Genomic DNA, 14,215 nt, shown 5'->3' with positions numbered 1-14,215 from the left:
GTACCTGTGCACCTTTATCATTTATTTTGTATGTAAAGGCCTTTTTGAAGTGACGTTCTCCTGCTCCGATCTTGTAGGTGGCGGTAGATTGCAACACACGTAACCATAACCGCGCTAAACGACTCCGCAGAAGAAGCGGGCAGAGAAACGCTCATGGTGGCCTCCTCCTGAACACATCGAGCAATGTTTGCCCTTTCTCTTAGTCGCCTGTTATTACAGGCTCTTCCCAAGAAACCGGTCACACCTAGGGCTACAGGTATCTCTGCTACATTATTTTCTCAATCTTTTAGTATGCAACTTGTTTTTCAGGACGATTAGTTATTCGCTTAACCAGTAACTAGTACATTTATGAGAAGCACACAGCTTGTTTATCAGTAATAGAGATGTAATATATATATAATATATTTATCTTTACTTTAACTAGATAAAATATGATGTCCTGATCTGTTTAACGTAATTTTTTGATAGCTTGTTAGTCATAAAATGTTTTAAGTCTATTTAATTTTTTCCAGCACAATGCATCAGAAGTCTGACAACATCTCAGCAAGAATCTCTAAAGAAAGATGATATGGTAAGTTATTTTTTTTTTATTTTTACATGCGTTTCTGCTTGACACTTTAATTGTTGATGTTCTCTGAAACCATTTGAATACTTATTTGCTCTAATATTACAACATAATGTCTTATCCAGCCTATGAAAATGGAAAACCCATACAAGTCCCCTCTGAAAACTTGCATCCTGTGTAATGTAACCGTAGACTTCAAAAACGTTCAGGTTGGTAAAATATATAGGAGTTATATATATTTTTATTGGCAAAATAATTAAAAAGCTCTTTTTCCTCCAGCTGTTGTCCCAGTTTATTTCACCACACACAGGCAGAATATACGGCAGACACATAACAGGTGAGAGGACTGGGTTCAGATAATATTCAGATTAATATTTTTATAAATGTGATTTAGTCATTTGGGACACCATAACTCTTGCTCACAGGCTTGTGTGGTCGGAAGCAGAAAGAGGTATCGAAGGCAATAAAGAAGGCTCGTTCAATGGGTAAAGAATTTATGGCTTTAATTTGTTGATTTCATTTTTTATGAATGATATATTTGTCTAACAAAGGTCTTTGTAATGTCCACAGGTTTTATGTCAGTCACTCTGAAGGATCCACAGTTTATTAAAGACCCTGATATTTGTGGTATCAAACATTTTGAATAGGTTCTGTATAAAGACAGACACTGCAGACCATCCTTGTGTTTCTGTAAATCTGTGGTTTGTAATATATATATATATATATATATATATATATAAAATGGTGAAAAATAAACAATGGAACTTAATTATAATAACCTGATGAGCCAGAAAATGAATAAAATTCATTTCAATAAAAACACCACCTATGTGAATTCAGTATTTAATTTAAGGAATTTATTAACATTTACAATTCAAGTTTAAAAAAAATGATATTAAACAATTAACAAAATAGAACGCATATTAAGATAAAGGCAACCTCCAGGTAGAAAATGTGTAATGCTTTCCAGTCGTGGCTAGATTGCTGTACCAATAAAACCAGGCTCAGTTTCCTTCTTTAAAAGGTAGGAGAGATGCTTCTGTTCTGTCCGTTCATCTCGATCTCTGTATCTGACCCGCTGTCAGAGGCCGACTCACTGGTGTCTTTAGTTTTCCTCTTCCTTTTAAGTCGTTGAGGAAAACCAGCGACGAGGGATTTTTTCCTGAGTCGGGGGGCTGTGTCCTCCTTTCTGGTGTGTTGATTCTCCAGAATCAGAGGCAGTTTGGCGGGAATATCAATGTTATGGTCAGTATTACAGCACAGTTCTAATACAGGGAGACCCTGAACAGTGAGGGTTTGTGTCCGTAATGAAGGCGCGTCGGGGAAGAGCTTTCTGAGAGCTGAGCACAGAAGTACATTCTCTTTGAGTCCATCTCGAGAGGCATGTGTTTGGGCTGAAATAGAAAGTTATTTATAGAGTTAATACTGCTACATTACAACAACATATGTAAGGAAGCACACACCAAAATAAAAGATTTGATTTTTAAGTAATGGAAAATGTTTTTAGTTTTAGTTAAAGATAATAAACCTGATCTGTGGTTTGTACAAAATGGTATTAAAAAAAACAACTTTATGTAATGTTATACTTCCACAATGAGAAGAGGAACAAAACTGATCAAATAAATACAAAAATAGGGTTACAACTGCTACCTTACAGCAATTAGTATGCAAGCACACTGTAAGACTGAAGCCTTTTTGTTTGAAATCTGCAGACAAGCCTAAGTTCGTAGTTTGTAATTGGCCCATATAAAGTGCAATAGAGATCTTACTTTCCTTTTCCTCCGAGTGTTTCTTCTGTTCCTTGAGCTGTTTGATTTCTTCTTGAAGCTTCTCTACTGCTCTTTCACTCTTCTCCACTTCCTTACACACTTTCTGTATAACGAAAGATGCATATGAATGTTTCATATGATTAACATATACTCAAATCACACCAGATAAAATTTTGCAACTAATAAGAAATGTAGTTACTAACCTGCATTTCTCCGAATAAGCCATCATTCATGCTGCTGATATTTCTGACCTCCTTTAAATCATCCCCTGAGCAGAAGAATTTTGTCCTGAGAGACAAGAAAAAAGCATCACTTCTAAAGAAAAAGCTGGATTTGTATTTTTTGTGAGGGGAAAAAGTAATATGCAGTTGTTTCTTAAATGTGTTTTTACTGCACGACTATGTGGTTTTGAGGATAGTTATCATCATGATGATTTTTTTTTTTTTTTTGCATTTTTACCATCTACCAGGCAAAAAAATGCTCTAAATTTCTCCAAATCTGTTCCAATAAAGAAACTAATTCATCTACATGATAAGCAAATTCATTTACATTTTCAGCAAATATTCATTTTTGACTGAACTATTCCTTTAACTGCAAATAACATTCTGAATGTACCTGTGCTGATTAACAGCTTCACTCTGTCCTAAAGACGGACATGTGCCTGACACTCTCCAGTAGTCCTGTTGTTCAAGGTTTCCCAGGTTGCTCACAAAGATGGGGATGTTGATGTACTGGCTGCACGGAGAAAATAAATAGCTTCAAAAGTCTACTGAACGTTTGTGTGCCAGAGTTGAGTGCAAAATCCTCAGATCTCACCTGCTGTGCCATATGAAAGCTGAGAACTCAAGTCGATGAGTGGAGCCTGATGCTGTTGCCTGAGACGGTGTGAGCAGCATGAAAACAAGTTCATGATCGGACAAAATCTTTCTCATATTCTGATGAACCACTTGTTCCATGAAAGTCATCTGCTGTCTTGTGTTTCTCCGTTGTCTGTACCAACCAATCACGTTCTCTGACACAAGTAAATGTGGAATAAGAATAACACAATTTTGCAATGCAAATCACATTTTGGAAGAAAATGAACAAATGTTTTAAAATGTAGGAAATACCTCTTGGTAATCAGACAATATTTGTCTTATTTTCGCCTCACTGACATCACCAGCATTACCGTAGAAGCTTTCAAGAGGATTGAGGCAATGGTAAATAAAATTGCAATGTTTTTAAAAACTATATATCAGTGGTTTTCAATTGGTGAGTTGTGGCAAAAAATGGGTGACTCTGGGGAAAAAATAATACATAAAAAGTGCTAAATGTGAATAGTACAACACTATAATATGTTTGTTGGTTTTTTTGGCGCAATATTTGATTTTCAGTACATATTTGATCATTTTTGTATGATAAACAATTTTGTACCACATTGGGTCACCACTTGATGTCTAAATATAAAATCCAAGCCATAAAGCAAAACCAGTTGAGAACCACTGCTTAAGAAGGTTTATGGAGAAAAATACTGACTTACCTGTGGAGTTTATGACAAGGGATGTGTTTCTGAATATCTGAAAAAAAGAAACATCATGACGCTAGTGTTTTGGGTTTCGTGTTGTATCTATTATATGAAAATATTAAATAAAGAGTCCGTTTACTTATAGTGTGCTCAAACTGTATGTGATCAATTTGTGAGTCGGTGATCCTGCAGTTCTCCTCTCCTACACTCTCTCCAAGAATAAGACCTTCCTTTAAACATAGCACAAATATAAACAGAAGTTATGGGACCGAGGAAATGCTTAGCAGACATCTTTGACTTCTTACTTTGCAATTATATTCATAACCGAGGATCATACGGTCACACTGGGATCTTTGGCCACTTACCACATCCGCGTCATTGTTCAAATGATGAAACATCAGCGAACTCAACACGAAACCCGATATACGAACAGTTGTGTTGAATTCCTCCATGCTTTAAGACTAAACCGTGTGTTAACTACCGCGACCTCATAGTTAGTAGTTACCAGGATACATGTATAAACTTTCTGCGCTCGTAGGTTTCGTTTAGTTATTCTCTGCATAAGAGACAGCAGTTTGCAGCTAAATACTATCTTATGCTGCCACCACGTGGTGCGGAGTAATTCACATTAGAAACTAACATTGACATTAGTTTTCGTGAAACTACTTGTGGTTTTAAAGCATATCTTTGTTTTGAGGGGAATTTTGGCTGGGATTTCATGCTTGCAAAATTTCTTACTGTCATAGGCTACTTCCCAATGATTTGGAGAAACACTGTGCGAATAATAATTTTAATGAATGTTTTTAAGGGAAAATATATATATATATATATATATATATATAATATATATATATATATATATATATATATATATATATATATATATATATATACCTTTTATGTTTTTACAACATTTAATGTGTTATAGATTAACGTATCGTTTAGCTATACATTTCCATCAGATGTAGCGTGTTTATCAGAGTTGTAAACATCACGATTGTGATAACACATTTCCTAACGTGACGCAAGGTGGCGCTGGTGGTGCGTCATTTCTGAACATATGTGTCCAAACTTTGTAACCAGTCACACGGAAACTTCGGACATAGTTTCGGGATTTGGGACATACAGTATAAGTAACATCATCTTCAGACGTCTGGCATGAAGAAATGAATGTAATGGAGGAATTGTGAAGGTGCTGTATTGAATTGTAATCTTTGTTAGGTTGTTGTTGTTGTTTTGCCGCTCATGTGATCCTGTTGATAAGCTCTTATGGAACAGCGGTTTCTGATAACGGAAAGGAGACGGACAACTCAAGGAAAATAATCTTTTATAGGTGCCATTATAGTTTTCTAAAATTATCTAGTAGAACTGTATTTAGATAATATGCATTTCTGATAAGCTTTTAGGAAGAGTGTCTTCTACTTTGGGGGGTTAATGCATTACGGAGACCCTTACAGTTTCCGTCGAAATAAGCTAACGAACTAACGTTACGGCTATTAGCCACAAATATCATATCATATAATACAATACCATAATAATTACTACAGCTATCCACAAATGCCATATAAAATAAATAAAATATAAACCTCACAGTTTATACATCTATTAGCCACAAATATCATTAAAAATGCCATAGTTACTACAAATATTAGACACAAATAACATAAAAATAAAATAGGCATACCTAGTTACTACAAATACAAATACAAATATCATAAATAAAGACAATGAAAAATACCATTACTACAGCTACCAACTGAATAATAAACGTATAGATCTACTAGCTCTCACTATAAAAATTATATGAAATAAAATGTGACCACAAAACCAGTCATAAGTAGCACGGCATACAATACCCTGTATGAGTTAAAATTATCGATTTTTCTTTAATGCCAAAAATCATTAGGATATTAAGTTAACATCATGTTTCCGTTTCAATATTTTGTAGATTTCCTACCATAAATATATCAAAACTTAATTTTTGATTAGTAATACACATTGCTAAGAACTTAATTTAGACAACTTTAAAGGCGATTTTCTCAGTATTTAGAATTTTTTTGCACCCTCAGATTCCAGATTTTCAAATAACTGTATCTCAGCCAAATATTTTCCTATCCCACACACCAAGGAAAAGCTTAATTAGTCAGCTTTCAGATGATGTATGAATTTCAATTGCAAAAAATGGACCGTTATGTCTGGTTTTGTGGTCTAGGGTCACAAATGACAGAGACATTCATAAAGGTTTTGTTTTAGTGTTTTAAAAATATTTACTGCGTTACTTGTTTAAGGTGAACTCAGCAATAAACAGGTCAGATGCTGTACAGTAATACAGAAACAGGCCACCGACCACATAAAAAAATGTCCCCAGAGGCAGTACTTACACACTGATTACGACATTTTAAACACACACCACCTCTGTTTTGGCTTTTACCTTCACCCGCTTGAGCAGATGGCCTGAGCCCAGAGCCCCGTCCCATAGACTGACAGGAAGGAGAGCAGAGAGATGGAAGGTGCTTGGGAAATTGCATTCGTGTTCTTCCAGGTGTGGCTGTCCATAGTAGTGGGGCTTATCATGTTACCTGCCATGTTTGGTGTGTCCCTGGGGTTCACAGATATCTACATCAAGGTGCTGGTTAAGACACTGGAGGTAAAGGCTCTAAATCATATCTAATTTTAAAAGATATATGACTATTAATTGCTTTCCATATCTGATCACATATAAATTAATTGTCGATGCAAACTTAGAAAACTTTTTTCCTGTACCTAGACCTGACAGTAGTTGAAAATGCCAAGACAAACTTGCAAAAGAGGGTCAAAAGGCATAAAACTAAAATAAATTTCATCATCAGGAGTTTTGTTTTTAGAACAGGACATACTGAGCTTTGATTTGCACAGACCATTACAGTTTAAGCGATCCCTGAATATAGGAAGCACTGTGTTAAAGGTTACCTGAAAATAAACTTGTGATCTGTGGCAGTGGGCGACTCTCAGGATCCAAAGAGGACAGAAGGAACAGGCAGCACTGCCATCACAGTCAGCCAACGGTGAGTGAAATGAGGATGTCTGTCAATGCAAAAATATTCGTAAGTGCAAAACATCATGTGCATAAAACACAAGTGTTCGATCTCAAGATAATGTCATGTGAAGCCACAGTTTCCTCTTTGGAATTATAGATGCTGCATATTAGACAATAATTAAAAAGTCTGCTTTAGTTTGCTGCCTTTGTTTTTTTATTTATGTATTCCTTTCTAGCATTTACGCAGTCTGTGTATATTTAAACAAATGTCACAAGCTTTCTTTTTTAGTTGACACAACTCTTTATATACAGTAAGAAAATAATGTTTGAAATGCTTTAATTATTGGCCTGGTGCCTGTCAGTCATGGTCAGTCTACTGTAATTGGTATTGCAGCAAGTTGCAGATTTCATCATTTCAGTTGATCTTATTTATGAACTTTACCCGGCTTCAAACAAGGCATTTTTTGCTTGGATCCGGAGCTCAGGACACACATGAAATCATGCTTACAATATTATATCCAGACAAAAACAAGCAAAAAACAAATCAATTAATGTAAATAGAGGGACATAGTGGTGCTCCACAAGCATTGTGCAGTTTTCTCCTTCTCTGTCTGGTCTCATTTCAAATTCTTTATGTGCTCTCAGGGATCATTGAGAAAGATGATGGCTCTATGCAGGAGGAGATCGGAGAGCTGCGACGATCCCATCCTAAAAATCTGGCGGGGGGAGACTTTACACTGTGTGATGCCTTCTATTTCTGTAAGAAAGGCATTGAGAACATTGTTGAGGATCAGGTGACTCAGCGCTTCACGTCGGAGGAACTGGCTTCTTGGAACCTCCTCACACGAACCAACAACAACTTTTGTTACATCAGTCTGCGGCTCACCATCATATGGGGCCTGGGAGTTTTCATACGTTACTGTATCTTGTTGCCACTGAGGTGAGACTGGAGTGATATTTCATTCATCAGATCACATTCATTTAAGTGCAATTTTTTACATTGCTTTTTTACAAATGTTATTCTTTTCCTTTTCTTTTAATAAGAAGAAAAAAAATCTTGAACACAAAAGCAGCATATTAAGAATGACTTCTAAAGGATCATGTGACACTGAAGAATGGTGGAATGATGCTGAAAATCAGCTTTGTCATTACATTTGGAATAAATTACATTTTGAAATATATTAAAATAGAAAACTTTATTTTACATTGTAATAGTATTTCAGCATTTAGAATATTTTTTATTACATTAAAGCACATTTCCCACTCCCATTTCTATTGTGACCTGGATGTCTTTTTTGTGATTCACCCATATATTTAATCAAGTTATTGCTCTTATTGTCATAGGATCACGTTGGCTGTTATCGGATTGAGTTGGTTGGTGATAGGAACTATTCTTGTTGGATTGCTTCCTAGCAGCAAGTAATTAATAATGCATGACATAATTAATTATATCATCCCCTCTTGTATTTCATTTATGGACTGATTGAATAAGAAATATTTTAAACCAAATCAACTAAGCTTGTTATATATATGGATGGAATGCTAATATTTAGTTTCATATTAAAGCTTGAAGAAGCATTTCCTAACAGGAAGAGTCTGTGTCTCTTTCAGTGTGAAGAACTGGCTCAGTGATTTGGTTCATATTACATGCTACAGAATATGTGCCAGAGGCCTGTCTGCTACCATTCGCTATCATAATAAGTAAGTCACTGCTTCTTTTTTGATCCCAGTCTTTCTTCCGGTTCCCTCTGCTTCTCTGTGTTTTTCTGCAAATATATATATATATAATGTTTATATTCTTTTAAAACATGCCTAGAAAAGTTATGTGGAGTTTTTTGCACTTTAAATAAAACACATAAAAAACTGTATTTTGTTAGCCAAATGAATAAAAGAAGCTGATGACTGAAATGGATACAAGCAATTCAGCAACAACATAAGATACTATGAAATGCTAGAATTTATAAAGGCTTACATTTGATTCTGTTAAAACTGAGATGGGCAAAGGAGAATAATTATGTCTTATTGTCATTCTCTGCCCATGCATGCACGCCTCTTTCTTTTTAACACTCCCTAATATAGTCAAATGACCATTGTTTCTTATATGTCTCATGGGATGCATAACAGAGAGAATCGGCCGAAAAAAGGAGGTATCTGTGTTGCCAACCACACTTCCCCAATTGACATTGTCATTCTGGCGAATGATGGATGCTATGCTATGGTGAGTCACGCTGATAATATCAGCGGTGTGACATTGTGTGTCTTTAGAGGGTCTCAGGTGTCTTTAACGCAATTTCATTGTCCTCAGGTAGGTCAAGTTCATGGAGGCCTCATGGGGGTCCTCCAGAGGTCAATTGTGCGGTCCTGTCCCCATGTGTGGTTTGAGAGATCCGAGATGAAAGATCGCCATGCGGTTGCCAAAAGGTGATAAAGTGTGTGTTGATCAGTCTTGTGGAGTATAACATGTCCTCGCTTAGGACATAAAACCTCAATCTTGCTGTTTCCACAGGTTAAAAGACCATATTGCTGATAAAACTAAGCTGCCAATCCTGATCTTCCCAGAGGGTAAAAGTTATAGTCATGTGATTATGTCCTTATGCAAGACTCTAGTAATGCAGTAATTATACAGTATCAGTCTACTACAAAAAAGAATAAATATGGAAGCATGCTTCTGCCATAGAATAAAAAAAATCTTACAATTTAAACTCAGAAAATGTTAGATATTAACTTGCAGTTATGAGAAAAAATTATAAATAAGAATTAAGAGTCGTAATTAAAACAAAACAAGAAAAAAAAAAGATTTAATGATGCCAGATTTAAACTTGTAATTTGAGAAAAATACATTTGCTTCATATAAACTTGTAATTTGAGAAAAATACATATAAAAATACATCAACTATTATATACAAACTTACATACAATATAAATTACACAAATAATAATATAAACTGTGGTGGAAACAAGCTTCCATACAGTATAAATCATATAAATGATAATATACATATTCATTTTCTATACATATTACACATATTTATTTGAATAAATCTCTGTTATTTGTTATCCTATTTCCTATGGTCTGTCTATTGTAGGAACTTGCATTAATAATACATCGGTCATGATGTTCAAGAAGGGAAGCTTTGAAATCGGTGGAACTATATACCCAGTAGCAATCAAGGTATCGAGTACCAACAACCCAGTGTTTTCCTGCAGCAGTATTACGGTTACACTCTAAAAGGGACACACCTCATGTACTTCTCTCTTTCAGTATGACCCTCAGTTTGGAGATGCCTTCTGGAACAGTGCCAAGTACAACATGGTGAGCTACCTCCTCAGGATGATGACAAGCTGGGCCATCGTGTGCAATGTGTGGTACCTCCCACCTATGACTCGACAGGTAAGCAGAAACATCCATCTGTCCTTTCTCCAAACTGCTTGTCCTTTGTAAGGTCACAGGGAGGCTGGAGCCTAAGCAGAAACATGAACATAAATGTATCAGTTCATTTAAACATTGGTACCATAATCAAACCTTTTTAAAATCATCCCAGAATGCACCAGAGCTTGCAGAGCTCTAGTATTAGCATAGGGTTACTACGAACTAGGTGTGATTTGTTTAACACTTTTTCCCCACTTCCATTTCTGGTATTATTACTTAGTTTTGGTGGATTTGTTGATGATTTTGCATGTCTAAACTTTTGACTGGTAGAGCCATGCTTCCTATTTTTTTCTTTTTTTATTCATTTGTGTATCTGAATATGTGTTTTGTAGGATGGAGAAGATGCGGTTCAGTTTGCTAACAGGGTGAAATCAGCCATAGCACATCAGGGAGGACTGGTGGATTTGTCCTGGTAAGAATACAAACAACCCTGCACAACATATTACAACCAAATATTAGTATTAAAAGAAGAAAAAAAAAGCTGAAAATGTAAAAAAAAAAGTGTTTTACATACACATATATATATATATATATATATATATATATATATATATATATATATATATATATATATATATATACACTTATTTAGTATTTTTTATACAAATTATTATAAGTGTCATTTTCAACTGAAGAAAACATTATGATTGAATGTGGACTGTAAACATGCATTATTTATTTAAATGTCTGTAGAATGCCTATAGAATATTTACCAGTGTATGGCAAATATGATGGCCAATATAATCTCGACATGATCAAATATTGGCCTGGCTAAAATGAGTATATCACAATTTTATGATATTCATAAAGTATCATTGTTTGGCAGGGATGGAGGACTGAAGAGGGAAAAGGTGAAAGAGTCATTGAAGGAGGAGCAGCAGAAGATGTACAGCAGTATGATCATAGGCTCGGACTTTAACGAAGCCTCTGTTGGTCCCGCATAAATTTCATCTCACACTATTTATGAACTTGATCTTAAAGTGTGAAACACTTCTAGCTCAGCGACTGGACACAATCATTCAGCATCCATCGGTGTTGCTCCTTATGATTCAGCCATATTTTTTTTAAACTGGAAAGTGTTTTCTTGAGATCTGAACTTGTCCTTCTTTGTTTTCAAATATGTACAGAAATCTTAAAATAGTGAGGATATATAGTTACAAGACATGCTGAAACACTCATACTTTCACTTTGTTCTCAGTCGTTGCTGGGAGTTAGTTGTTGTCTGGTTTCTTTCACAATCCACTGTATAGATGTGCATGTTAAAATATCCACTTTGTGCATGTTCATATTGTATTTCTCAGGTCCAGTGGGCTGTTCCTGTGTGGACACTAGAGGTCACTGTTACCAAACGAAAGACACATCAGACAGCTCACTATCGTGATTGCCTTTCCTAATAAAATAATGAAATTAAATATTCATCTCTGCAAGCATCAATCGTTTAATTACACATGATATTTAGCAGTCCTATAATAGAACCGCTCCTGTTCTAAAAGTACACAACGTGAGCAAAAGCAGCGTAGAATGTAAATACACAACAATTACATTAAGCCTTTTCAGCCCTCCGCGAAAAGGCAAATCTGTCTCCCTGGTGTCAATTAGTGATGGGTGATGCACAAAGCACCACTGAGCTCTTGATTGCAGGAGCACCGGCTCATTTTACTTAAAGCTCCATTGAAACGTCTGCCATTATAAAGTCATTAGGCGCTAAGATTTCGCTGCGGAAAGTGGACAGAAAGTTTCCCAGCACGAGGAAAAGAAGAGGGTAAAGTCACGGTAAATTCAAAGAGGAGACGGTGAGCAATATGTGCTTGCTGCGATGGCAGTTTAATAAAGAAAGCATAGAGTGTGAAATAGAACATAGTTATTCTCTGGCACAGAGGGCTAAGCTTTCTCTCCTTCTCTCCGTCTCATCCCCAGACGATCCTTCAGCCCCCGTGAAAGGCAGCGGCGGGCTTTAATAACAGTCCTGCAACTTAAATTGCTTGAACAGAAATGTTTGTTCTCCCCTAACAGGATTGTAAATTATTAATCGGATCTGAAGCCGATTTTATAACCTGATTGTTGAGGTGGGATTCTCCACGAGCAGTGCTCTGGCACACCATTTACTGTGATGTATGTGTCTGCACATCTTTATATCCAATTTAATGTGATTCGGATAGATTTCAAAGCGACATCATAAAAAGCATGGAAGTGACCCCGGCAGAGCCTCGAATGTAGACTCCGAGCGACAGGCGACCACGTCTCTGTATTTTGATTCGATTTTCCCGATTTCTGTTTTTACCCAGATGTGATCTATACAAATGTAATGCCAGTACACTCAGTAAATATGAATAAATCACTAAATTAGATCATTTTCCTGGAGAATGTAGTTCAAGCTGGACATCATTTTAAATCACAGTTTGCCTGGAACTGACTGGCTTACCTAATCAGAAGGGTAAATGACCTCGCTTCTGCCGGGGACCTGCCATTAGTTAGAGCAGAATGTTTTTTAAATACATTGTTCTACCATCTTTTCTGGGACTCGAGTGGACCTCCTACACTAATGCATGAGATCTTGAGGTACAATACGTCTCTGAGGAAAAAAAAATCAATAGAGGAATACTGGAAGAAGTGTTCTGCAGACTCTCGAAAAGCCCGGCACCTCAAGAGGAGTTTAGTGTTTTAGAATATGCTCAAATACAACCTGGATAAAGCATTACACATGATTGGAAAGCATCTGCTCATTCTTTGCATTTGAATTCAATCATTTAGCTACCTCAGACAATCTAATTACCTTAAATTGTGGTTTTAATGATGCTGTCATATTTTGTTTATGGGAGCAGTGCATTGCACAATTGATGCTTCTTTGCTTGTTTCCAGACTGGAAAAAATGGATTACCAAAAACATATACGGTCCAAATCAAAGAGCTGGCAGGGTGTCTGAGGAGAGGAAAAATAATACAATGAAAGAAGTGTGCTCGGCTTTTGTCGTGGCCTTAGACATGTCCTCTCCTGGACCATAGCTGGAACCAAAGGATGTGCGTGATGCTTTAACATGGTACACTGTGAATCCAGCCATGTCTCATACTCAAACTGAACAGAAGTGTGTATTAAATGCAGCAAAGAGCAGCATCTAATATATACATTTCATGTGAAATATATAAGGAAAAAATATAGTAATATATAGATTTCATTAACTTTAAAATCAAAATCAACACTTTCTTCAAACGGTGGGTTAATTATGCAGTTGATCAGTCCACCAGATGTCAATATGCTCGTAATGTTTCATCAACACTGCCTACTGTATATTGGCAGGATACAAGAAGAGAAATCATAAGCCCAAACTCATTTGCAATTCTGATTAACATACCTTAATGAAACAGGCTATAATTGGACCACATTGATTTTTTTCCCCTTTTTGATTGAGCTAAAATGGAGTCTGAACTTCTTTGAGTCTGAGGGCTGATTGATCTGCGGCGAGATTCAAGACTATTCAGTTTGAAAAATAATTATGTTCTTATAACCTGCTGGAATTTTGATACAGCATCACTGCGTAAGATAAATCTTTTAATTCAGGTGTATAAGCTTCCTAACTAAGGCATATAGAAATGGGGGTTATTATAGTTAACTAATACTGAAACTAAAACAAAAGCCATAAAAAAGTTACTTTCAATCAAATAATGGGAAAAATGGCAAATGTAAAATTAAAAATCTGATTCAAAATATCAATAAAACATATAATAGTACCTAAATGCTACCAAAGTAAAACTGATTAAACCAGGCTTAAATTAGTTAAAAGTAGATGCATGCAAATACATGAAAAAAGACCAAATAGCGTGATTTTAGATAATTAATTGCACATAAAGGAAGGGGTCAAATTGGCTATTTTTAAAATTTAAGTTTAGTTTTTAGATTTACAGTCTGTGTCAGTATTGAAAAATAACTTTTATGG

At 35.8% G+C, this 14,215-nt stretch overlaps 3 protein-coding genes and 1 long non-coding RNA gene across 6 annotated transcripts in view; 2 read left to right on the top strand and 2 right to left on the bottom strand.

The window, feature by feature from the left end:
• Positions 1–93: 93 nt before the first annotated feature.
• Positions 94–1,385, top strand: LOC109083898 (28S ribosomal protein S18c, mitochondrial-like). Its single transcript, XM_042748093.1, has 6 exons — positions 94–256; positions 513–571; positions 691–774; positions 845–902; positions 991–1,050; positions 1,136–1,385. Exons 1-6 carry the CDS (start codon positions 184–186, stop codon positions 1,210–1,212), a joined length of 411 nt encoding a protein of 136 aa, XP_042604027.1. The 5' UTR covers positions 94–183; the 3' UTR covers positions 1,213–1,385.
• A 15-nt stretch (positions 1,386–1,400) lies between these two features.
• Positions 1,401–4,416, bottom strand: LOC109083893 (BRCA1-A complex subunit Abraxas 1-like). The gene is made up of 9 exons (XM_019098629.2): positions 4,204–4,416; positions 3,978–4,068; positions 3,854–3,890; positions 3,444–3,510; positions 3,151–3,347; positions 2,950–3,069; positions 2,538–2,622; positions 2,335–2,437; positions 1,401–1,959 (listed from the first exon to the last, which is right to left on the bottom strand). The coding sequence occupies exons 1-9, from the start codon at positions 4,288–4,290 to the stop codon at positions 1,583–1,585; spliced, it is 1,164 nt and encodes a 387-aa protein (XP_018954174.2). The 5' UTR covers positions 4,291–4,416; the 3' UTR covers positions 1,401–1,582.
• Positions 4,417–4,869: 453 nt separating this feature from the next.
• LOC109083897 (glycerol-3-phosphate acyltransferase 3) lies at positions 4,870–11,700 on the top strand. Of its 3 annotated transcripts, none has more exons than XM_042747874.1 (13): positions 4,870–5,171; positions 6,288–6,485; positions 6,816–6,882; positions 7,500–7,794; positions 8,199–8,273; positions 8,466–8,555; positions 8,979–9,072; positions 9,160–9,275; positions 9,361–9,416; positions 9,941–10,026; positions 10,117–10,245; positions 10,617–10,696; positions 11,111–11,700. In XM_042747874.1, exons 2-13 carry the CDS (start codon positions 6,342–6,344, stop codon positions 11,226–11,228), a joined length of 1,350 nt encoding a protein of 449 aa, XP_042603808.1. In that variant the 5' UTR covers positions 4,870–5,171; positions 6,288–6,341; the 3' UTR covers positions 11,229–11,700. The 3 variants fall into 3 exon arrangements, with proteins under 3 accessions (XP_042603808.1, XP_042603807.1, XP_042603809.1); XM_042747873.1 differs by having other exon boundaries at positions 4,872–5,030; XM_042747875.1 differs by lacking the exon at positions 4,870–5,171 and having other exon boundaries at positions 5,179–6,485.
• Positions 6,787–14,215, bottom strand: part of LOC122141239 — an 81,241-nt gene continuing 73,812 nt past the window's right edge. Inside the window, exons 2-3 of the long non-coding RNA XR_006157620.1 lie at positions 10,095–10,316; positions 6,787–6,901 (exon numbers count right to left, since the gene is read on the bottom strand). This is a non-coding gene — a long non-coding RNA (uncharacterized LOC122141239). The remainder of the gene's footprint in view (positions 6,902–10,094; positions 10,317–14,215) is intronic.

Source organism: Cyprinus carpio, chromosome B21 (genome assembly GCF_018340385.1).
Source record: "Cyprinus carpio isolate SPL01 chromosome B21, ASM1834038v1, whole genome shotgun sequence".
NCBI lineage: Eukaryota > Metazoa > Chordata > Actinopteri > Cypriniformes > Cyprinidae > Cyprinus > Cyprinus carpio.
The sequence above is the reverse complement of the archived record's forward strand: the minus strand, read 5'-3'. Positions and strand labels throughout refer to the sequence as shown.

What these genes read in the sequence shown, in the direction of transcription:
- LOC109083898 (XM_042748093.1), top strand. Translation starts at nt 184, where the DNA reads ATGTTTGCCCTTTCTCTTAGTCGCCTGTTATTACAGGCTCTTCCCAAG. An exon ending in CTCTAAAGAAAGATGATATG is followed by an intron (nt 572 to 690) that starts GTAAGTTATTTT and finishes TGTCTTATCCAG; the next exon opens with CCTATGAAAATGGAAAACCC. An exon ending in AAAGAAGGCTCGTTCAATGG is followed by an intron (nt 1,051 to 1,135) that starts GTAAAGAATTTA and finishes TAATGTCCACAG; the next exon opens with GTTTTATGTCAGTCACTCTG.
- LOC109083893 (XM_019098629.2), bottom strand. Translation starts at nt 4,290, where the DNA reads ATGGAGGAATTCAACACAACTGTTCGTATATCGGGTTTCGTGTTGAGT. An exon ending in GAAGCTGTTAATCAGCACAG is followed by an intron (nt 2,623 to 2,949) that starts GTACATTCAGAA and finishes CTTGTCTCTCAG; the next exon opens with GACAAAATTCTTCTGCTCAG. An exon ending in ACACTCGGAGGAAAAGGAAA is followed by an intron (nt 1,960 to 2,334) that starts GTAAGATCTCTA and finishes TTTCTATTTCAG; the next exon opens with CCCAAACACATGCCTCTCGA.
- LOC109083897 (XM_042747874.1), top strand. Translation starts at nt 6,342, where the DNA reads ATGGAAGGTGCTTGGGAAATTGCATTCGTGTTCTTCCAGGTGTGGCTG. An exon ending in GGATTGCTTCCTAGCAGCAA is followed by an intron (nt 8,274 to 8,465) that starts GTAATTAATAAT and finishes TGTCTCTTTCAG; the next exon opens with TGTGAAGAACTGGCTCAGTG. An exon ending in ACCATTCGCTATCATAATAA is followed by an intron (nt 8,556 to 8,978) that starts GTAAGTCACTGC and finishes GATGCATAACAG; the next exon opens with AGAGAATCGGCCGAAAAAAG.